The following is a 23,357-nucleotide window of genomic DNA, read 5'->3' on the forward strand; positions in this document are numbered from 1 at the left end:
GAAGAAGAAGAAGAAGAAGAAGAAGAAGAAGAAGAAGAAGAAGAAGAAGAAGAAGAAGAAGAAGAAGAAGAAGAAGAAGAAGAAGAAGAAGAAGAAGAAGAAGAAGAAGAAGAAGAAGAAGAAGAAGAAGAAGAAGAAGAAGAAGAAGAAGAAGAAGAAGAAGAAGAAGAAGAAGAAGAAGAAGAAGAAGAAGAAGAAGAAGAAGAAGAAGAAGAAGAAGAAGAAGAAGAAGAAGAAGAAGAAGAAGAAGAAGAAGAAGAAGAAGAAGAAGAAGAAGAAGAAGAAGAAGAAGAAGAAGAAGAAGAAGAAGAAGAAGAAGAAGAAGAAGAAGAAGAAGAAGAAGAAGAAGAACACTTTGTGTTTTTGGCCCTCTATACAGTAATAATGTTCAATTTTTGCATTACATGCTTATATGCACAGAACATGCAAGAGATGGGGAACGTATTCGTGAGCTACTTAGCGCAAATGAGTGCTTTATATGGGGATGACGACCGCTTCGCGGTCGTCATCTCAATGTAAAGTGCTCGTTTAGTGCGCACTTTTGCACGCACCTTTGCGCCCGTTTACAACGGTAATGTTCCATTTTCCTACTACTAATTAGTATGCACGGGGCGTGCATGAGTGAAGGAGTGCGTTAGTGAGTGTTTGGAAGTGGGCGAGCGCTTCGCGCTCGATTTCGTGCGCACTACGTGCGCACTTTCGCAGCCGTGCTTCGCACGGCCTTACAAGATTAATAGGCCTCTCGCCAGCTTGTGGCGCTCGGGCCTAATGATGTATGGCTTGCTGGTATTGACCACGGAAATAAAAGTGATGATTTAAGAGAATATTTGAGATATAGAAAATGCTCGCCGGCGGACAGGTGGGTGGTAACAGCTTTGATTTACTTGGCTGTCCAATAAATAAAAAAGGTAAATAAGAAGTTAGGTTTAAGAGCATTGAGTAACTCATTTGGTTGCCATGAACTTTAGTTGTGATGACAGAGATCATTTGAGTGACGTAAAAAGTGCAGAAATAAGAAATAATTCGTTCTCAGTTTATAAATAGTGGCTTTAATTAAAATCCAAATAAAAGTAGATATAGACAAGTCAAACGATTACAAAATAAAAATGTTTTGCTGATAATCGCAATATTTTCCTTCACAATAAACATGTGATATTGTGACCGCAGCACAGTGTCTTTAGCTCCCCATTGGTCCCTGTGCTAATCAAATATTTAGACTGGAGCTTCACAAAGGCAAATTTATTTGTAGTGCACAATCTGTAACAAAGACGATTGAAAGCGCTTCACACAGAGTAAGAAGCTCACCTTGTTGGCAGATACAGTCCAGTGCTGAAGCTCCCGAAGACTTGCACCTGACAAAGAGCGAAACAGAACGTAAACAAAAGGGAGACATTGAAAACTGGCTAAAACTATTTCAGTTGAATCAATTAAATAATAGCTCAGTATTTAAATGAATAATAAACAACCTGGCCACTCAACTTTCAAGATTATTATTTGCAGGAACATTGGGGCATTTCTCATGACAAAAAAAAAAAAAAATCGCTTGAGTCACACCCTAGAAACAGTAAAAACAGACCAGTGGCCATTCCTCTAGAACCTTCTCTAGCCTATTAGGCACTCGTTTCTAAACTTCTACCCGACTCCTTCCATTACCCGTTAACACCTGATCCTGTTTGATAGCAGAAACAGCCTCTAACATTGCAGGCACGTCTATACCTTTTATTTTCTTCACCACTGACCACAAAGAGTTAGCATTAGCTTGTCATTTTAGTTTAGCTTGCATTAAGCTTGGCTTTGCTGTGTATCGTTATACAATATCTTGTAATAAATGAATAAGGCAAGAACATAGTCTATAGTTGTTCCGTGTTTAGTCGACAGTTTAACCCGAGGTTTAGGTTAAGGTCTGGATAACAAAAGATTGTAAAATAAAATGAAAAGCTTTGAAATGTTGAAGGACTTTTATAGATATTGACAAATAATTATTGTTTTGACGGAAATAGGATGTCACATGTCTGGAAAGAATTCTGTTGAAAGAATGTGCAACTTTTTTTTACCAGTTCATCATTCACAGGGAGGGGCTAAATGTCGGAGAACTTGTGGTTGCCAGGAGATGCACTATTATCACAAGTTTTGAGACTGCCCTGTTGCTCAGAAGTGTTGAGCGACTGTTTCTGAGACCATATTCCACTCAATTTCAGAATTATCTTTTTGGGCCTGAAATCCCATGCCATGGATACAATAAATGGATACATTTAAACATACTCCTGGTAGCAGGGAAAAAGGCCACCACAAAGAAATGAAGAACAAAAACTGCACTGATGATCAAGGACTGGCCAGACTTGAAAATAGACACATTTGACAGAGTCTGGACTAAATGGGATGTTTCCTTCTTTCTTAGTTATTTTATTTACTTTCATCTCTTGTGTTCTCTCTGGGCTGGTTCTGTTTCTTGTGTTTTTTGTCCACCGTTTTTAAATTCAGAAAATGCATTAAAAATGAACATAGCAATAAAAAAGGAAGTTGCCATTTCTTTGCTTTAGAGGTAAAGTTGCGTGTGGTGGAAACTCTGAGATCAGGTACCTCAGCACTAGGCCACAGGTTGTGGATGACCGCTTTGATTCTGTCCACCACCTCCAGTCTCATCTTCTCCTCTTCTGGCCGAGGTGAAATGTATTTGTAGAAGTCTGTTATCTCTTCATGTAGCCTGCACAAAACACAACAGTTATTTTAAAACCAAGTAAGGGACGAAAAGAGCAAACATTGATTATACAACAGCATCATCAACAAGAATTGATTGGCTGACACAATCTCTCTCCAGACCGTCAATATGTGAAACCAAAGCTAAATTTGAAAAATGATAACGCTTACAATAGCAAAAACAATTAATTGCATATTCTGTCATCATTTCACATGTAATCTTGTAATCATTTCACATGTAAATCTATTTCTAATCTACCGAAGCAGTGTCTATCACCTCTCTTTGCAGCATTTAAGGTCTAGTAGTACAATTAATTAGTACTTCAAGACAAACACGGGCACCGAGTCCACTGTTTGATCTATAGTTCTCATTAGTTCTCGGTAAGTAAGTAACTTTTGGCATTCAGAGTACCACAAGATCTAAACCCGGACTATATCAGGACTAAAATAAAGCTAAACCGGGTCTAACATTAGACTTAAGTACAGATAAGATGGTGATAAATAATGATCAACCCCAAACAGAACAAAAACTCTGAATGTCTCTAAAAACAGAGAAACTACTGCGGACCCCGCGCACCACCAGTGGTGCACATACCACAGTTTGAGAAACACTGGTGTGTTTCTACAAAATCTAATAAAAACAAAAGATAATAGCAATAAGGCAAAAGAGTAATTTTGTGCAAATAATACATGTACTAAAAACTGCTCGACTAGTTAGAACCTGCTGTCATGTTGCTATGGGTTTCGTTTCTCAGTAAATGGGCCATGTATGCTTCTCGTCTCGTCAAATGGGAGAAGCAAAGAAAATCACCCGTTCTACTCCACCTCTCCAGATCAAATTACAACTCGCACACTAATGCCAAAAATTAAATAGCACATTGGCTCCAAGAATAATCCCTTTACCTCTATCTGAGTAATGTTATATAATCTTGAGAAACTGGTTCTTAAAGAGCAGTAGGTCACAGTTTCATATAATAACCTGCCTCTCCACAACATAGAATAAGGATGGGCGATATGGACAAAAATGAATATCTCGATCATTTTTTTTTAGTATAGAGAATAGAGAATATTATGTCAAACCCTTTACTTGAAATGATATACGCGATACTCAAATGTATTATATCTTCAAAACAACATTCACTTTATTATCCACATTACAATAAATGTCCTTAAATTATAGTATATTGCTAAGATAAGTGGGCACATGCATAAATACAAAAGAGCATTGGTAAAAACACCAGATGAGCCAAACACCAGCTCCTGGTGGACAAAACAGTCACCCAAGACCTGCAGAACTGGACACACCAAACTATGCTCGGCCTGGATTGATTACAAGAAAGCCTATGACTCAATGCCACACACATGGATCACTGAATGTTTGGATTAGTACAACATCACCAGGACTATGAGAGCCTTCATAGCAAACTCGAGGAGACGTTCCCACTGCTGTTCGGCATAGATCTGAACCCGACAAATAATCAACAAGACTAGCCATGGATACCAACTCAGGAATGTGGCCACCATCAGTCACCTGCTCTACATGGATGACATCAGGCTATATGCTAAGAGCGAGACATCAACTCACTATGCCACACAACCAGGATCGACAGCGCTGACGCACAGGAAACCTGCTCCTTTCAAAAACACTAGTCTGTATTTCTGCTTGAATACAGATGTATGTCCATAACTTGAAAATACAAATAGACATTGAACATAATCAGGGGTGTAATGATGCATCGGATGAAAACTATTTTTTTTAAAAGGCCAATTCATATTTCATAAGACGCAAGAAGTTCTTGTTAGAATTACAAGAACAAACTTCTTATGGGTTAAGACGGGTTATATTTCACCAGTTGCTGAACTCTGCCCCACTCTCAATGAACTCAAATTTTGTCAACCAACTAAAAGTTGAACAATATTGCAAGCTTCAAGAAAGAGAATAGGTACAGATACAATTTGAATTTAAAATGTATTATTCTTCCACATTTAGTTAAATAATGTCGCCGTCTTTGTCACAAATTTATCTAATAACCGTTGCTGCTTTAAACGTAACATTACCCAGCACATGGCAGGAGTTCTGGAGAGTGACACACACGTGTCGTTCAGGGGGACAGGGGGGCACCTACAGTCCAAAGAACGAGATTGCAGGCTCTGCACAGGCATCTCCACGATTTGACTGAGAACTAGTCAGCAAGAGAATAGAATTGAAGAGTCTCAGGTGACATCACATAGAAACTGGGACCACCTCCGGCAGGCCAGCCTAATAATACACCTATGGACAGTTTAAGATGCCAACTGCTGGGGTTAGTGGTTTAGGTAACAAACCTCGTCAATACATGTTTCACACAAGTGTCAGAATACACACTAGGAGAATTTAAACAAGATACTCATTTGAACATTTGTATTATCATTGGGGTATCAAAATTGGTGTTGAATAACAAGCCATAGTTTTCAGAAATATCATGTTTTACATGCAAGTAATTTGACAGCACTAGTAGTGATCCAGCAGCTTGTCAGGTTCTCCCATGGCTTTTGGATTTACTTTAATATAGTTATGGCTAGAACTCGTGGGCGATTTGCATGCTAGCATCTCAAACATGGTGGATTTAGCCAATAATGCTTGTTTTGTGGAATGGTCGATCCTGAGCTTTACTGGAGGTGTGGCATGTAAAATGACTATTGTTACCATGCAAATCTCGGTATTATAGCGAGTTCAAGGTCCATGCCAAACCAAAATGGCTGTTGCCCCCAATCTGAGGGTCTGACATCCTCATGATGTAGAATCTGAAAGCCGTTCTGCATTCACAAGCCGAATACTGTGACAGAAGAGAACAATATGGGTGACGTGTCTTACTCCAGGACAAAACGATATGCAGTGCACTCCGGGGAGTTTAGAACTGAATGGATCGCACACATGCCCATTGCCCCTGCCTATGCATAGAATCTAAATAATGCTAACCATATTAGCAACAGCTCACTGAATATGGATGGACCTTGGACAAAGGAGTATCAACTCAAGTATGTTGGTTTCCTATGCAAACTAAGGTTCTGTGGACCATCTATTTGCTGCTGCTCCTGATATTATAAAACCGATTGACTGGATTATTCTCCTTCACAGTGACTTACACATGTTGCCAATATACCGTAGTTACTCAGAAACATTGAACAGATGTGGCACTTTTGAGGAGTTTTTCACTGTTCAGATCAAACTGTAGCTCAAGAAAAACCTTAAAAAGAAAAAATCTAAGATTAGATATTTTATCTTAAAAGTGAGACTTGACATTTGGTGGCCGCATCATTTTATTCAAATTTTAGTTCAGAAAATAGGCAGTATTGATCAAATAGGCTAGTAGTAAACATTTGATATCTGCAGAGCTTGTCATAGAGGAATCATATGAATAACTTTAAACAAATAGAAAGCTTACATATTAGCATAAATGTAGTTAGAGAACCCAAAAGTGAGCTTCACGCTTTGGCTTGTTTGCACATGACTCATGGGAGTGTCAGATCTGACAGAAAACTACTGTCAAAGTAAAACACTGAAATCATTCTGTTACAACACAGTTATACATACAGTCACTGCGTTGTTGTCTTAATCTACGGCTTTTAGACATTTTTTCACACACTTGACACAGTAGGTGGACGTTATGCTCTCAACACAACGTGAACAAACCGACACTCGTGGGTCTTACCTAACCTCACTGCATGCCTTTCAGGGTTTATAATGATTAAGCCATGTTTTCATCAAATCTCGACATTGAACTTACCCTACAATTCCTTCAGAGTAGTTTCGGGCTTTCCATGGCGTGCCCTTGTACTCTTCGACTCTCCCCGTGTTACAGTCATTGCCGGTGTGCAAGAGGCTGGAGTTGTATCCAAAAGTGCTAGCTTTGTTGTCCCTTTTCCTTTTGTTGGAGAGTCCGTCTGTGAGCCCTCTCCACAGCACCCCGCTCCCCTGCTGCTGTCCAACTCCTCCGGCACAGCCCCTGCCCGCGGCTCGGTGGTTGGAGTTGCTTTCCAGTGGTATAAAATCTTGCTGCCCCGTTATGTCGGCGTCCTCCATTGGAATACCGTTGTTGGAATTAAGAGCCCCGTTTCTGCAACTGCTTCCGGACGCCCCGCTCTGAGACCCAGATGTGTAGCTGTTATTTACATGCAAGTACCCAAGCCCTTGTGTCGTCTCCCAAATTTGCATCCACAGGTTGTTAGCTGGTCCACGCTGTTCTGGTTGAAACCAGGCGATTCTCGGATCCATCAAACGGTACTAAAGGCACAGTGCCCCGCTGCCCAGCGCCGAGCAGCCCGTGTGCTCCGCGTCGCTAGCCAGGTTAGCGAACGTTAGCAGAAGCCTTGCAACAGCGATGTTAGCAGGCTGCCCGCTACTACAATCCGCTCAACCACGTCCCTGCCAGAAACAAGACACCCGATGTCAACAATGATTATCCACAATGACAAATAACAAGTTGAACTCTTCGTAAAAAGCAGCAAGTCAAAGTACTGAGTTGAGAGGAGTAACGTGCGAATGCGGAATCTCTGCCCTTTCCTGTCAATGGCGGTCCAGTGCGTGAGGCATGTGGAGAGCGCATGCGCGGACATGTGCGAAAGGGGCGGGGCAGTTCTTACGCAACAACTCACAACTGCTTTGGTTACATAAGAACATATATAATACCAGAGGTAAATAAAACAATGCATTTTTATTCTGCTCAATAAAACGTTTATTAATAGCTTGGCCAAACAGTCTAAAACATGATTTGTTTTTTTTTACAATATAAAAAAAAAATGCAGAATTATGTTTATACAATTTCCAAACTTCATAATACATACATAAACAAATGTATATTCATTATGGCTATCAGTCACATAATTTGGTTTTGAAATGCAAAACGCGATGGCAACCGTCCCAGTTCTGTGGTGGAAAGTAACACAAGTAAAGCACAACTGTACTTAAGTACAATTCTCATCCATACTTAGTAGTTATACTTTATACTTTTACTCAATTTTGTTTTGTACAGGACTGAAAAGTAGAACGTACTTTCATAAGAAAGGGGGATATTTGTAGCACATTCAAGGTGACATTCTGCGTCCAAGATTTGAGTTCAAGCCCCAGCTTTAAGCAAACTAAAATGTATACATAAACTTCACAAGAAAATAAACTTTATTTGAATTGCTACTGTTGACCAAAAATCCAAATTTGATGCTTTAATAGTTATAGTTTTTTTCCTTCTCCTGTATCTGTACTTTTACAAAACAAAATAAATTACTTCTTCCACACCTTAAATGCATGAGACAGATTTTCATGTTTTAGTTTGGTGGATAATACATGTGGTTAATACAAATCATAGTTTTCCATTGCTCACACGGCAATTTGTAGAAAGGTTGAAAATACAAGAAAGAGCAAAGTAATAAGACAGACATAAATAGAGGGATTACATCCAAACGGAACACAATTCCATCCATGCATGTCAGGTGAGATTTATTTAGCAAGGAACACATTTCATTTCATTAATCAAAAACAAAATAAAGATGTTTATTCAATTATTTGTGAAATTATAACTAGTGTAATTTAGTCAAGCTTTAGTCCATGTGTACAGTTTTGTTTTCAAGCTCTATATGCTCTTTGACTGTGGCAATGCAGTTGGAAAATTATTAACTCAAAAGGTACATTTTACCAGTACTTAAGTTTAGGAAACAATGTTTTAAAACATAGCATCACTTCATGTATGCTAGGCATAATTTATGTTAACTAAATCAACCAGAGGTATTATCACACCAAACAAATATTGAAAGTGGAAATAAAAACAATATCTACATGGCATTTTAGTAGCGTTCTCTACCAATCCTAGTCCATTTTTGGTGTGCACCATTTTAGTGCAAACTAGGGTAATTTTCAGCGTTGTGTTTTTAAACAGTCAAAACTGTTGTTTTGTTTGATGACAACTATAATTCCGTTCTCTCACTGCATTTTAAGGGCCTGATATATTATACACATTTGAAGTCATGAGAGACACACCTGCAGTTTTACAGCTTGGTTGGACTGTGGTTGGAGGTATTTAGTCCCACTCCAAACCTGTCACATGCACTTTAAGTTTGTTTGAAAATTACTGGTCACAAAGAAAGTTGTGACCATCAGTAGACATCTGAAAAAATTATATATCTAAAAAACAAACATACTGCAAAATGTGCAGTACATCAGCAAGATAGAAAATAAAATACTTTGTAAAGTAATACAAAGCAAAAAGGCAGTAATTGCCGTGGTAATAAATAAGATGATTTCACAACCATAACACAATCCATGTTGTGTTAACATGATAACTTATCTGCTGAAGAACACTCATCTGTCCAGGAGTGGTCCATGGTATCAAAGGTTTCAAAGAAGGTTTTTAAAAATCTAGATGTTTTAGCAACCGTCCAGTTCTGTGTTCTGAAACTACTGGTCTGAAGATCTCTCCTCCCCTTAAGGATCAAGTATACTTCATACCAGTACTTTGAGAAATAACAATTCTGGAGGGTAACCAAAACATTGTTTTATCACCTTTGATACCCAATAGCATATCTGACCAATTTGTACAGATTTAACAGAAATCAGCAAATAGAGCTTACTGAAAGGTTCTCATTTTTTAACCACCTTTTCTAAATAACTGATGAATCTTCTCAAGTTGGTTTTGACATTGTCTAGCACACAAAGCTGCTGCGGCGTATACTTGCTTCTTCCTTCTTTTCGAATCTAAGGAAAATAAATGAAATATTTGTTTTAACTATAAAATGGTGGCAAGTAATGGATTACATTTACTATAATAATACAATCTACAATAGCCATACTTGTATCACATAACATGTAACAGAACTCCACTACTACACAATCCACCACTGATTATGTAAAATGAACATAATTAACTTGCTTAATTACCTTGGCCTTAAAGACCGGTTGAAGTGCTTTGAGTGCAGGTAGTAACTTGATGTGTTTGGCAGCCACCTCTGCCTCATCTCCATCCCCAAAAACATCAAACAAAGCGTCAAGAGCCTCTCCATTCACAGCTAGGTCAGCATCTTTGGAGGAAATTTGTAGTAAGGCATTTCCAATAATCTGTAAGAGGGGTAATTTGTTAGCACAAATTCTTGACAGTAAACATTAATAACGCTTGTACCTGGATTGTTTCTGCTGTGCCCTTTTCCCTTGCCAAAAGACTGCCAGTTATACCCAGAATAGCAACAGCATTGACCCTCACACTGACAACATCACAGCGGCTGGCTGCCTCACTCAGACTCATGAGCTGCTGGTGTGTCATACACTAAAAACACAATGTGCAAATGAATAAAGCAGTCAGATTTTTTTTCTTCCCCCAAAATAGTTTCAACTCTCATCCTAGAGTCACTTATCTGAGGACCTAGTCTGTTATTTATCAGACTCTGAGTAAGAACCTCATGATGGTCTGTTTAGTTTCACTTGAAACTAATCTTTGTATCCAACTGCCCCGTAATGGATAATCAAAATCCTATTGTAAACCGACTGCAGCTCCTTCAGCACTGATGTGTACCTGATTCGCATCTAAATGACCAAGACCGATCTCACCCCATGGCTTCAAAATCAAATTTTATTAACAAAAATGGCCTTGTTAACTTCCCTTTCAAACCATCTCTTCTGGGTAGAATATTCACCTCACTGTCTTAAAAAGAGTGGTTTGTGGCTTTAAGATGAAGCTGCACGGTGCTCTGTGATCCTGAATTTGTGTGTCTTCTGTGTTTATAAAGGCTCTTGTGCATTGGCTGTTTAGTCTCTCCTTTGTGCCGCTCGTTATAACCTTCTTCACCGCATTGGATTGAATAAACTACATTGCTGTTTTTGAGTTGGCATCTTGTCCTTAGGGTGAACCAGTTTTTGTCCAAGTGGTGCCCAGTTTAAATTAAACAGGAATTTCAAGGTGTATACAAAAATCCTTGGTAGTTTTTTAGACAGTCCAGACACCTAAGGGATAGCGAAAACATTTCTTCTTGGTTCCGTTTCCCTTTAGTGTCTTGCTTTTTGGCTCTCTTAACTTTGTTAAGAACCAAAGTTGGGTAACCACAGGCTGAAAGAGCATTCCGGACATGTTTTTCCTCCTTCCTCTTGCCCTCTTGAGTTGGTGGGCACTTCTTGTGCTGTAGTGGATGTTAAGAGTCAAAGAGCAGGTACAGATCTGTGTGTGTAGGTTTCCTATATACACTTCAATCTAGAGTTTCCCATCCTCTTCACTGATGGTGGAACAATTAAGAAAGGTCAAGCAGTTCTCCTTAGCATCTTCCCTTGTGAACCTGATATTCAGGTCCACCGCATTGATTACAGAGCGTCGTACATCTTAATTTCAAAGCCACAAACCAGTCTTTTGAAGACAGTGAGGTGAAGATTCTAAGCAGGGAGAAGAGATGGTTTGAAAGAGTTGGGGGCAATTTGGGTAAAAACAAAAAACAAATCCCTCTTTCAAAAAGAATGAAGGTTTAAGGTTCGTTTTACCAGTCGTATACAATAGTGTTTTGAAGCCATGGAGTGGGAGAAGCCCTGGTCATTCAGATGCTAACTGAGGGAGCTACATTCAGCGTGAACTAAGATTTTGATAATCCATTACAGGGCTGTTTCAAGCAAAACTGTAAACAGATCGTGAGGTTCTGCCTAGTGGGCAGGGCCTACTCGGAGAAGATATCCGAGTTCTCAGATTAGATCCTCAGATTGAGTGACTCCTGGATGAGAGTAGAAACATCCAGATAACTACAACGGAAGCTTTTTCTACAACAAACATCATATACACTTTCTTGTAGGTGATATTAAAGAACCATAATAAACAACATGCAGTGTGGTACCAAGATAAAAATAACAAATGTATAGTTTACCTGGGGAATATTTTTAGAAGCAATAGTTTGCAACAGAGATCGCAGTGCACTAGTTACAGCCTCTAGAAACTCTGCATCAGTAGGCATTTCTGAAAAAAGTTAACATGTGTAAGTTCTGTTTACATGTAAGGCCTGTAAAATATTTACTGCCTCATTATTGGACACCTGATCCTCCAAAAACTAGTGACGAGAGATGCAGGGCTGCCTCTTGAAGAGCTGCTACACCTCCCAGAGACTCCACATCCATTGTAGAAAGGATACTATGGAGACACGTTAGGGCCCGTGTCTGTACTCTCTCCAATCTAAAAAACAAAACATGAAGCGCTGGATATTAGAGCATTAATACATGTTTATTTGAGGTTTTTACCTTTTAATTAGGCATTTCCATGCAGGATTCTGGTGACACATATCAATAGCTTCACGTCTAGGAAACTCTGTCTTTTTGAGCACCTAGGAAGAATAATAATAAAAAAACATATTATTTAATAAATTCTACACATATAGACAATTTCAATACATTTATATACATAATAATAATACATAAGCATTAAAATATTACAAATGCAGAAAAAATGACAAAGCATTACCACAAAATGTGGTAGTGAAAATATATTTGCCTTTTTGGGAATATGATGATCAATCAAAGCTCCATGAACTTCAGCTGATAAACACAAAGGAGACATGAGGCTGGACACTCCATCACAAAGGCTGTCTGGCCCCAATTCACTTTCATCACTGCTTGATGACTCCTCCCATTCATCATCTGAAGGATCTGAACAAAAGAGATTACTGGTTTAAATATGACTGACATTATTAATGAAAAAACATTTACCAACAAAATGTCTTAATCTTTAAGTGCATGGCCATAGGCATTTGAGAATGCCATGTCACAAATAATTATTTTACATAGTCCAGAGTTCAGACTGGTGCCTGCAACACTTACCATCAGAACAGCACATGTTGACAATGATCTCCAAGGATGTCTGCTGGGCTGTGAGCAAGGCCTTTGCCTCACTCAGCTCCTCTCGAACAGTCTGGACAAAAATAAAATTCAAGTAATTTTTAGTAAAATTGCAATCTACACTCAGAAGAGGATACAACAGTGGGACATCCTACCAAAATCCATGTTAAATAATAACTGTATGACACCAATTCCACCACTAAGTGATCTCCAATAAAGCTTGAGCTGTTCAAAGAGGATGTGATTTTGCTTTTTACTGCAGCAGCAATGGTCCACAAAGCGCTTCCGAGTGATTTAATTCTTCAGGGGTAGTTATGAAGTGTCAAACGTTTGACTGACTAGAAATAGACTGGAACTGGTATCCTTAAGGTTATAGATCACCACCCAAGCCAGTTGTCATAAAGTAGTCCAAACATAGTGCATATCTGTTAAACAATAGTAGAAGTATTAAGAAAACCCTAATATAATAAACCGGCACTTACAGGCAACAAGTCTGAGAGATCGTAATCGATATTGGAAGCTTTGCCATTTATTTTTGGATTTGGCACTTCATCCTCTTCAACCATCTCATCCACAGGAAGGTCTCTAGAAGTTTCATTTTTCACACCAGAAACAGATGATGCATTCAGACGGCGGTCCTCCTCTGCCTGTATGAGTTTAGGGATCAAGTCTCCAGCATCCATATCCAAACATTGCGACAAAATTGCTACAACGGTGTTGAGGATTCGGGCCTGGTGAGCGGCAGGAAGATTAACTTTTATGTTCCATAAGGTACCTAACATACAAAAACAATTTTTCAGACATTGTACAGTAACTCTATTATGTAAAGTAAAAATATATAACAGCTACCAGCTGCCAGGGCTCTGAGGAGAGTGTGAGCCATGCCATCCTGAGAAGACAGCAGAACATTTTCCAGAGCTCCAAGTACAGTAGTGTTGATGCTACACAGCAGCTCTGGGTTATCCTCAGTCACAGTGTGTAAACAGTGGGCTGACCAAAAACAAGTTTTAGGATATGGATAAATACTGATATATCAATATGTGTAGGTTTTTGTTCCAATACTTACCAGCAGATAAGGCCAGTTCTACATTGTGTGGGAATTTCTCCAAACATTGGACAACCACATTCAGGAGACCAGCTTTGTTGAAAATGGAAAGAGCCTGAGTATTGCTCTCACTGATGACAAAGCAAATTACATGATTAACATTTTCTAAACATATTATAATGGCTTATGGTGTAGAAAAGTAGTTTACAAAAATCGAATGCGGTTTATATTTTAGGGTGTTTTCCAGTGCTGCCCCAGGGCACCACTAGATTTGGTTGTTTACTCTACTTTTCGGTCAGTCCTGTTCACATGCCCTGCTCCTCCTTCACACCTAACGCCGCACCATGAGCCACATGAGAGGCAACAGTTGAAACTAAGAACTTATTTCCATGACAACAGGCTTCAAATTGAAAGAACTGCGTGGATACGCACACACATTTCCCCCGGCGTTGTACGCAGTGATCTTTTGGTAAATGTACCATGAACGCGGTGTACGACGGTGGCAGCAGAAAACAGCTGTATGAGTAGTACACAGAGGCTTTACCTGGATAAATAAATAAAGAGCTCATTCATACAAATATATGCAATCTAGGTTATTTTTTTTAATCAAATTACAAGCGGTTTTGCCCTCACCGTGGACAGCACAGTTAAGATAGCTCAGCTGCTTTCACTGTAACAAACTGTCACAGTGCAGTAGAGCCCTCAATCCCAGCTACACTTAGCTCTGATGATTTCCTACTATTTTTTAATAATAAAATAAAAACAATCAGAGATAAATTAGATGAAATTACCCCCGCTATTAGCCCTGAACTAGCCCAAGCTGTAAATCTAACGTCCCATATAAATCCACCTGTAAACCTAGAAAGGTTCACAGCTGTTGATCAAGCAGAGATAACTTCAGCCATTATGTCCTCTAAAAGCTCAACTTGTGTCCTAGACCCCATTCCAAGCAGACTCCTCAAAGACATTCTTCCCCTAATTATAGACCCTATTCTTAATATAATAAATACTTCACTCGAAAGTGGCTATGTTCCACAGTCCTTCAAACATGCAGTCATTAAACCTCTTCTGAAAAAGCCTAATCTAGATCCCGACCTATTGGTAAACTACAGACCTATTTCAAATCTTCCCTTCGTCTCTAAAATCCTTGAAAAAGTTGTAGTAAAACAGCTTTGTCGCCACCTGCAGGACAATAACTTATTTGAAGTTTTCCAGTCAGGGTTCAGAGCCCACCACAGCACTGAAACTGCACTAGTTAAAGTCACAAATGATTTGTTATTAGCCGCTGACGATGGACTGGTCTCAATCCTGGTTCTGTTGGACCTCAGCGCAGCGTTTGACACCATCGACCACAACATTCTACTGCAGAGGTTAGAATGTGATGTAGGTGTTGGAGGAACAGCCCTCAGCTGGTTTAAATCCTATCTATCTGATAGGTTCCAATTTGTTAATGTAAACCAGAGCTCCTCACCAAGCTCTAAAGTAATTTACGGTGTGCCACAGGGTTCGGTACTCGGTCCAATTCTGTTTACTCTTTATATGCTACCATTAGGCAACATTATCAGAAAGCATGACATTAACTTCCACTGCTATGCAGACGACACTCAGCTGTATTTATCAATGAAACCTGATCAGAGCGATCAAGTAGACAGACTTAGTACTTGTGTGAAGGAGATAAAAACCTGGATGACACTAAACTACCTGCTTCTTAACCCTGAAAAAACCGAGGTCATTGTGCTTGGCCCTAAGCATCTACGAGACGCTCTATCTGAGCAGATAGTCACACTGGACAATGTCAGTGTAGCCTCCAGTTCTACTGTAAGAAACCTTGGAGTCTTATTTGACCAGGAGCTCTCATTTAAAGCTCATATAAATCAAGCTTGTAAAACAGCCTATTTCCATTTGCGCAACATCGCCAAAATCAGAAGAATCCTGCCTAAAAGTGATGCCGAAAAACTTATCCATGCATTTGTAACGACTAGATTAGACTACTGTAACTCCCTGCTTGCAGCGTGTCCTAAAAGCTCCATAAAAAGCTTTCAACTGGTTCAAAATGCAGCAGCAAGATTACTAACAGGAACAAAAAGAAGAGAGCACATTACGCCAGTGCTGAAGTCTCTTCACTGGCTCCCCGTCGAGTCCAGAATCAAATTCAAAATTCTACTCTTGACCTACAAAGCCATAAATGACATGGCCCCATCCTACCTCAAAGATGCTATAGAACCATATCATCCAAACAGAGCTCTTCGCTCTCAGAATGCCGGCCTTCTGGTGGTGCCAAGAGTCTCTAAAAGTACTGTAGGAGGTAGAGCGTTTAGCTACCAAGCTCCTGTGTTATGGAATCAGCTCCCGGCCCATGTTAAATATGCTGACACAGTCTCTTCATTTAAGTCCAGGCTTAAAACGTTCCTCTTCGAAATCGCTTATGGTCAGAGTAGTTAGGAACAGAAAGATAAACCCACAGCTTCAGCTACGCTGCCCTAGGAGTAACTGTGCTGGGGGAAGTATGACAGCTTGAGCACTATCCTCTTCTTCTGACTACTTATGCTATCAAACAATATTTATTTTTTAATTCCACTTGCAAACTGTTCACCGCCTTCTTTTCTTTCTCTCACTCCTGAGGACCTGTGGACCCAGATGCCCCTCCCCTGGTGAAGTGGTCCCTGCCCTGTGTGGACGGTCCCTCTTCTGCCTGAAGAGTGGGTCCAGTTCGCCTCAGTCGGTCCCTCATCTGCCTGAAGAGTGGGTCCAGCTCGCCTCCGACGGTGCCTCATCTGCCTGAGGAGTGGGTCCAGCTCGACTCAGACGGTGCCTCATCTACCTGAAGAGTGGGTCCAGCTCGCCTCCCACGGTCCCTCATCTGCCTGAAGAGTGGGTCCAGCTCGACTCAGACGGTCCCTCATCTGCCTGAAGAGTGGGTCCAGCTCGACTCAGACGGTCCCTCATCTGCCTGAAGAGTGGGTCCTGCTCGACTCCGACGGTCCCTCATCTGCCTGAAGAGTGGGTCCAGTTCGCCTCAGTCGGTCCCTCATCTGCCTGAAGAGTGGGTCCAGCTCCAGTCTCCTCGTGTCCGTCTGTCCGTCTGTGAGAGTCGGATCTCTCCTTCACTGGAACTCCTCCAGGTTTCTACGCTTTTTTCCCAAAGAGGTTTTTTTTTGTAGTTTTTCCTGGCCGAGAAGGAGAGTCTAAGGACAGAGGACCCTGGGACATCGTCCCTCGCCACCACAGACATTGTCTGACTTCATCGCCACCACAGACATTGTCTGACTTCATCGCCACCACAGACATTGTCTGACTCCATCGCCACCACAGACATTGTTGATTCATTTCTCCCTGTGGCCCTCAGAGGCAACTGTTGTTGTGATTTTGGGCCTTACAAAAATAAATTGATTTGATTTGATTTGATTTGATTTGATTCACACCACTCTCAGCCACTCATTTACTGCAGTACAGACTACTGGAGCATTGTTCACACCCTTACATTATGTTTGTGGTAAAATGTGAATTTGATGTTAATGATCCAATCATATGGAACATATTAAACTCAAGGGTTACCATAGATTCCACAGCAGGTTCACAGCCTCATTAGCAACACGCTCCACTGGACTCCTCTCATCTTCTATTGAAATCTCAAATCCAGACGAGCACTAGGAAACAAAAAAATATTGTTTTTTAAAGTTATGAAAATAAGAAAATATTAAAACCATATCCAATCAAATTATATATGTTTTTACATTTCTTAAAAGGCGGTATGGACGATTTTTCAGCGATTTGAGAACGCAGGCGGAAGTGCGCATGCGCACTCCCCCGTGCGGACTGATACAACACACACGTGCGTTTGTTTATTAGTGCAACGGAGCGCATCGCATCGCTCGTCTCCCGTAGATTTCTGTCCACTTCTGCGTCAGCTCGAACTGTCTTTCTCCGTCTTCATTTTGCCCCGTACACTGAGGGAACTATATTATGATAGATCCATGCGCTTAGGCACGCGGAAACGTGGGGACGAGCCTGACGCGGCTGCAGGTGAGCGATAGGTGCGTTTTATGATTGATACGTGGCAGGACAAATGATTTATCCACGCCACGAGGCAATATGATAAAAAATTTGCTAAAAAAAAACGTCCATACCACCTTTAACGCAACCGTTACAAAACAATTAAGAAATTGAAAAGTGAAAATAGCTTTTCATAAGCAAATTATGTGTAATCAGATTGCGTACACAAAATGCAATGTCTGACCTCTGTAAGCAGAGCTTTGAGTGGAGTCATGATGTCATGTTTCACCATATCTTCACACACTTCATGACCACCGCAGGCACTCAGATTCCTGTCCAGGTGAAACAGACCCAAACATACTGTGACTAGTTTTTCATTATCCATATTATACAAACTATATGAATTATTCCTGCACATTAAGTGCAGAATTAGACAACTAATTATGTTCTTTGGCTATATTGAGTTAACAAACTGAAATAATGGATTTATCTGAGCAGTGAAATTTTCATGGTCGACCATATGGGAATTTATGTCCCTTGCACTTGAAGGGCAACTAACAAATTCATTTTGGGGAATTTACACTTTGCCTACTGCTATATTACAAAACTTAACAATATGCAACATTTTGGTCTAAAGCCAGTTCAATTACTTTGTAGTAGAGTAAGCATTTTACATTTACCAAGGTATTCAAAATCTCAAAATGTTTTGTTTGCCCCTGTATAACTAGTGTTGCCAAGTGATCACTATGATGTGTGTGTACATAAATGCATTCACCGTTTCTGTCACAAAATCACTGTCAAATGAAGCTAAATTTAACTATTATTAATATTGGTAAGAGAGTTGGGTTACAAGTAGGCATACATATCCATGACCTGTGTGATGTTGTGCCCTATTCAATAGAGTTCCCTTTGACTACCGTAGGTTGTAATGATCGTCATTCCCACCTCAGGGCTCCTGTTGCGGTTTCCCTGACAGCCACACTACTGTCCAGCAGCATGGGGCCCAGGCGTCTCACCGCGTCCCTCTGCAGGAACCCCGGGATAGTGTGGCTCTGCTGCACGACGCGAGAAATGCTGGCGCAGGCAAACTCTCGTAAATCTGGGCTCGGGCTCTGTAACTACATGGAAACAATCACATCATATCGACATTCAAATATACATTTCTTAAAAATTCACAAATATGAATGCGTTTAATATATTTGTGCTATGGCATTGCACCAAGAACGTTGCATCGAGACTTGTCCAGATCAGACCCTCATGGTCAGCAAAAGTGTCAAATCACCTACAGTCCCTCGTCAAAATTAGGACGTAAAATATGGTATTATAGCTCGACAAACATATGTAACGTTAGTTTTTGATGCATTTGGCTCATACCTTCTCCAACAACTCATCGGCCGCACAGTTCTCGTCGTCGTAGTTTTGGTCATCCTCTTCCTTCTCTGCGTTGGCCGGTAATCCTGCTGTATTGAACTGCGGCCGCTTGAATTTGGTGGTTTTACTTTTTCCCATTTCAAAGATAATTATAAGCAGAATATTCTGTCAATTCATCAAACCAGTATGGTCGGAAGCCATGTGGAAGTTCCCCGCTTGGTGGTGCCGTAAACCGATGGCAGATAAACGACTGGTGTTGTGTCGTAAAGTGTCGTATAGTAAGTAAGAGTAACGGAGTAACCATGGTTGGAAATATAAAACAATTTAATGTAAAAAATATGGCACGCATATATGACCGTTTAATTCATACGTTTATTTTCCAGCCACATTAACCTCTTTGTCAGATTAAGTAACATGTTATGTGGGGGAAATCAATACATTTATATAAATAATAAAGCTAACCCATGTATCAGTTTATTTACTTTAAAACATCTGATAAAATACCAGAACTCAGCATAAAAACAAAGCATGAAATGGCATAAATGGTACAGTGACTGTAATAAAAGTTATCGATCCGGAGAGCAGGGGTGGAAGTTTACTTAAAATCACTTCAGAGATGTAATCAAAACAGAAACCAATGGTTATTTGATAACCATGTCATTTGTTGATAGTCACTGGATGTTGGGCCGTGGCTTTAGAATGAGCTTTCCAGTCTATAATAGAAACATAAAACATGGCATTAGATTTGGGTATATAATAGACCAGCAACTTTTAGAATTTTTTTTAACTTACATCATCACAAGACATGTTATATTCAGCTAAAACTGTTCGACAACGGGCAGCAATACTGGAGTGTCAAGAGTCAAAGAAAAAAGATACATTTGTGTTCTGCATCAGCAGTGTTATATATCACAATTAAACAGATGCATTTGCAAGATTCACACGGTTTAAAATATTAACAATAATTAATACAAGCAGTAAGAGAAAGGATACATCGATGGTGCCACAACCCGCTTGTGTATGCCAGCAAAGAATAATGCTATAAGAGTGATGCAGCTGAGGGTAAAAAAGGGGTGATTCCACAGTGATGAAAAAAATGACACCTGGAATGTAACAACACAGGCATTACAATGAGGTAAACATAACTACAACGTTAAATCCAGTCCGAGGTCAGCTCAGTCAGGCGGCGTCTCCTATCGAAAGTCCAAATCCAAGTCCTCATTAACATAAAGCCACGTCCTCAGTCCTTTAGTTAGAGTCAGGTAAAAAGTGCCAGAAGTGAATAAGAAAAGAGTTACAAGACTGATTGAGTCATTACAAGATATGCAAATGTAAATAATCTTTAATGGTGCGTTCACACTCGTCCTTGTTGGGTCCTGGTTTGAGCAGTTTTGTTCACATTAGAACTGTCACAATAGTCAATTTTAGTGTTATGATTATTGTGAGAAAAATACATCTCAATGTATCAATTATTCACAAGTGAGAACTGAGAACATGACCAAACAGCAGTGAAATATTAGATTTTCTTGCATTCACGTCATCTAAATATTCCTCAAGTTAACGTTACGGAATCAAACATTCTGAATGATAAAATAAAGTAAATGTAACAACAGTACGATAAAAAGTACTTTATATGTAGATGTATTTTCTAATTGTAGATTGAAGACGCAATTATGCTTCTAAAATAGTTACAATTATATATTTTTTATTGTTTTGTTAGTACTTGAATAATCCCAGTTATTGATTAACCTAATTATCTTGACATAGATTTGGTTCGGTCTTGTTCTAGTCCAGGCTTAGTTCAGAATTTAGTTTATTTCAATTTACTTACCATTTTGATGTGGTCTAAGGGAGCATTGTGTGATTTATTTATTTACATCAATGTAATGTTACAAGCATTTTCATCACAACAACAAAAAACAATTATCATCTATACATTCACATTTCCTTTTCTAATTGCATCTCTGTTATAAATACAAACTTGGGTAACAGTATTCAGTTGTGATCATCTAAACCGTGCATCTGTATTATATCAAAATAATGACCAAACCTTTTGTGTATCAGGATCTATCAACCAGTTCCATGCCCCAGTTGCCGTGCAAACAGACACCACTATCAAAATCACTGTAACGAAATAGCATTCAACAAATTACAGCAAATATACGAGTAAAAGTATTTGAACCCTTCCTGATTTCTGAATTGTTGAACACCTAAATGTTTCAAATCATCAAAAAGTACTGTGTGATATAGCTGTTTTTGGAAAGCAGAGTTCAGTTTCACAGGCCAAACACAGCCCTAATAATCACCAGGAGGTAGAGTCAAGTAGGCCACAGGATTATTATTATTACGATTATATTATAATCTTTATTTATACAGTCTTGAGAGCAAGCTCACATTTACAAGAGCACCCCATAAAATATCCACACAATTACAATTTAAATAATAAACAAACAGGATATGCAGATAAAATGCAAATAAAACATTCAGTAAAACAATCAATAAAATTAACAAATACATAAAAAACTTACACGTGTCTAGAGATCTCAATTGAATCATAAATAGTGCCTAAATTTACCCAGTTTGACCATTTTGGTGATGTTTATAAATGTACTTCCTTGTTGGACATGAGCGGCAGATGTGACATAGGTTGAACTAATTCTAGCAAACTGTTACCCATCAACCATAATTGTCTCTGTATTTTCAATGTCACGATCAATGCCTTTTGAGGACATCTCGACTACTTCCTGTCATTTAAAAAAAAAAAATCTTCAAAAATGCACAGACTGCAAGATAACAGAAGGAAAACTATGATTAAAATTTACCACAGGTGCCATCTTGTCATAATTAGTAAAACAGGAGAATCATAGTCATGTGACGCTAAAATGCTCTCGAGTTCAATATGGAGTTAAAGCATTTTTATCTTTTTTTAAAGAGTGGGCCAAAATGACGCCAAAGACATGGCACAGTTATCACAAGCATTTGGTGCTAGTTATTGCTGCCAGTGTGGTCAAACCAGTTATTAGGTGCAGGATGCCGTTACTTTTTCATACAAGGTCAGATAGATTTTGATTAATCTTTCCCATAATAAATCAAATAATATATATTTTAATAAATGCATTTTATGTATTCTTATGTTGTCTTTGTGAGATATGTTTGATTATCTGAAACATTTAAGAGTTATGCATATGAGAGAAATAAGGAAAGGTTCAAATACCTTCGTCAAACTATATCAAAGAATGCATAACATTGTGTAATTGTAAGGTCACTGTATATGAATAGCAAATTAACAAAATTAACATAAAAAAACGTTTAATGACTTACTTCTCCACCTCCCTGTTGCAGGTTGCAAACAAGAGACATATTCTGTAAGTCTTCTTTCAAAAGCCTTTAGATCTGTAAAGAGGTTACAAACACTGTCATGTCAGTGCTGCATGATTGGTGTTAACTGACAGTTGTAAGCCTATGTTAACGTTAAAAACGAGAAAAACAGAAAATACAGGCATGCAGTCCTGTGCATGTTAGCAAAAATGCTAACGCTAGCTGTTAAGTGTTGTTTCACACAAAGGGGTGTCGTGTGGTGCTTTTTACATTATTGTTTTGTATAGTTAATGGTTTTGTGTTTGTTTCTCAAAAGACTATACAACTGACAAGTAAAATGCACGTTAAATGTTTGATTTTGTACCTTCGGCTTGCTCCAAGGAATTCATGCTTGTTGCTGCTGGCTGCAGTCAAACTCTACTTCCGGTGCGCTCGCTGATGGACACGCCTCCTGACCAATCCGCGTCACGGGTTTTGCTGACGTAGCACCTTCTGGCTTTCTATATGCCATTTGTTGTAATGTTTAACATGTTTAACATTATCCTATCAATTTATTCAGTACAGCATTGTATTTCTACACTGTATCACATTTCATAAAGATTTTCCATTATCTCTTTTACTATTTATTACTTTGGTGAATTAATAACTTTATTTATAGGAGATCTTCTACTGAAAGTGTTTTTCAGACTTCCTATAAGTGATCTTTTCTTCTGTATCTACCTCTGTATCTACCTGCGTTGCATCAATGAAATTTCCCGCTGTGGGACAATAAAGGATTATCTTATCTTATCTTATCTTATATCTAGACCTTGACCTTTCCAAGAACAGAAATTTGTCTGAATGAGATTATATATTTATTATTTCTCTTTTGAATTTGGTTACAACTATGCATCTGACATAACACAAACATTGGATTTGACAAATGTTATAAAGAGGAACACATCGAACATGTTCCTACAAATAATGACTTCAGTCCATAATCTATACTCATGCCAGTTGTAAGCTACTATTGAACAAGGCAAGCCACAGCTGCCCTGAGTAGACTCACAGAAGCCCCACCGACCACTCACAAAATACATTTTTGACATTGTATGAATGTAGACCAAGACA

The 23,357-nt window shown here is 39.2% G+C and overlaps 3 protein-coding genes across 3 annotated transcripts in view; all 3 read right to left on the reverse strand.

Annotated features, from left to right (window-relative positions):
• The window catches only part of tent4b (terminal nucleotidyltransferase 4B), a 16,420-nt gene extending 9,163 nt beyond the window's left edge, over positions 1-7,257 (reverse strand). The window contains exons 1-3 of the mRNA XM_072464632.1: positions 6,465-7,257; positions 2,581-2,704; positions 1,306-1,352 (exon numbers count right to left, since the gene is read on the reverse strand). Of these exons, the coding sequence (XP_072320733.1) occupies positions 1,306-1,352; positions 2,581-2,704; positions 6,465-6,952 (659 nt within the window). The 5' untranslated portion in view covers positions 6,953-7,257. The remainder of the gene's footprint in view (positions 1-1,305; positions 1,353-2,580; positions 2,705-6,464) is intronic.
• A 208-nt stretch (positions 7,258-7,465) lies between these two features.
• heatr3 (HEAT repeat containing 3) lies at positions 7,466-19,152 on the reverse strand. Its single transcript, XM_072465339.1, has 15 exons — positions 18,933-19,152; positions 18,504-18,676; positions 17,803-17,890; positions 17,121-17,212; positions 13,587-13,696; positions 13,370-13,510; positions 13,003-13,295; positions 12,503-12,593; positions 12,177-12,331; positions 11,927-12,009; positions 11,725-11,861; positions 11,560-11,648; positions 9,843-9,986; positions 9,605-9,781; positions 7,466-9,421 (listed from the first exon to the last, which is right to left on the reverse strand). Exons 1-15 carry the CDS (start codon positions 19,065-19,067, stop codon positions 9,308-9,310), a joined length of 2,022 nt encoding a protein of 673 aa, XP_072321440.1. The 5' UTR covers positions 19,068-19,152; the 3' UTR covers positions 7,466-9,307.
• A 285-nt stretch (positions 19,153-19,437) lies between these two features.
• Positions 19,438-22,639, reverse strand: cnep1r1 (CTD nuclear envelope phosphatase 1 regulatory subunit 1). Its single transcript, XM_072465086.1, has 6 exons — positions 22,612-22,639; positions 22,251-22,322; positions 20,980-21,053; positions 19,923-20,032; positions 19,722-19,776; positions 19,438-19,642 (listed from the first exon to the last, which is right to left on the reverse strand). The coding sequence occupies exons 1-6, from the start codon at positions 22,634-22,636 to the stop codon at positions 19,601-19,603; spliced, it is 378 nt and encodes a 125-aa protein (XP_072321187.1). The 5' UTR covers positions 22,637-22,639; the 3' UTR covers positions 19,438-19,600.
• Between the last annotated feature and the right edge of the window lie 718 nt (positions 22,640-23,357).

Source organism: Eucyclogobius newberryi, unplaced genomic scaffold (genome assembly GCF_026437365.1).
Source record: "Eucyclogobius newberryi isolate DKJ021-1_F unplaced genomic scaffold, fEucNew1.0.hap1 SCAF_5, whole genome shotgun sequence".
Taxonomy (NCBI): Eukaryota; Metazoa; Chordata; class Actinopteri; order Gobiiformes; family Gobiidae; genus Eucyclogobius; species Eucyclogobius newberryi.

What these genes read in the sequence shown, in the direction of transcription:
- heatr3 (XM_072465339.1), bottom strand. Translation starts at nt 19,067, where the DNA reads ATGGGAAAAAGTAAAACCACCAAATTCAAGCGGCCGCAGTTCAATACA. An exon ending in ATCATCATATTCCCAAAAAG is followed by an intron (nt 12,010 to 12,176) that starts GCAAATATATTT and finishes TATTCTTCCTAG; the next exon opens with GTGCTCAAAAAGACAGAGTT. An exon ending in ACTAGTTTTTGGAGGATCAG is followed by an intron (nt 11,649 to 11,724) that starts GTGTCCAATAAT and finishes AACTTTTTTCAG; the next exon opens with AAATGCCTACTGATGCAGAG.
- cnep1r1 (XM_072465086.1), bottom strand. Translation starts at nt 22,636, where the DNA reads ATGAATTCCTTGGAGCAAGCCGAAG. An exon ending in TTCCTTGGAGCAAGCCGAAG is followed by an intron (nt 22,323 to 22,611) that starts GTACAAAATCAA and finishes ACCTCTTTACAG; the next exon opens with ATCTAAAGGCTTTTGAAAGA. An exon ending in TAGATCCTGATACACAAAAG is followed by an intron (nt 20,033 to 20,979) that starts GTTTGGTCATTA and finishes GTTACATTCCAG; the next exon opens with GTGTCATTTTTTTCATCACT.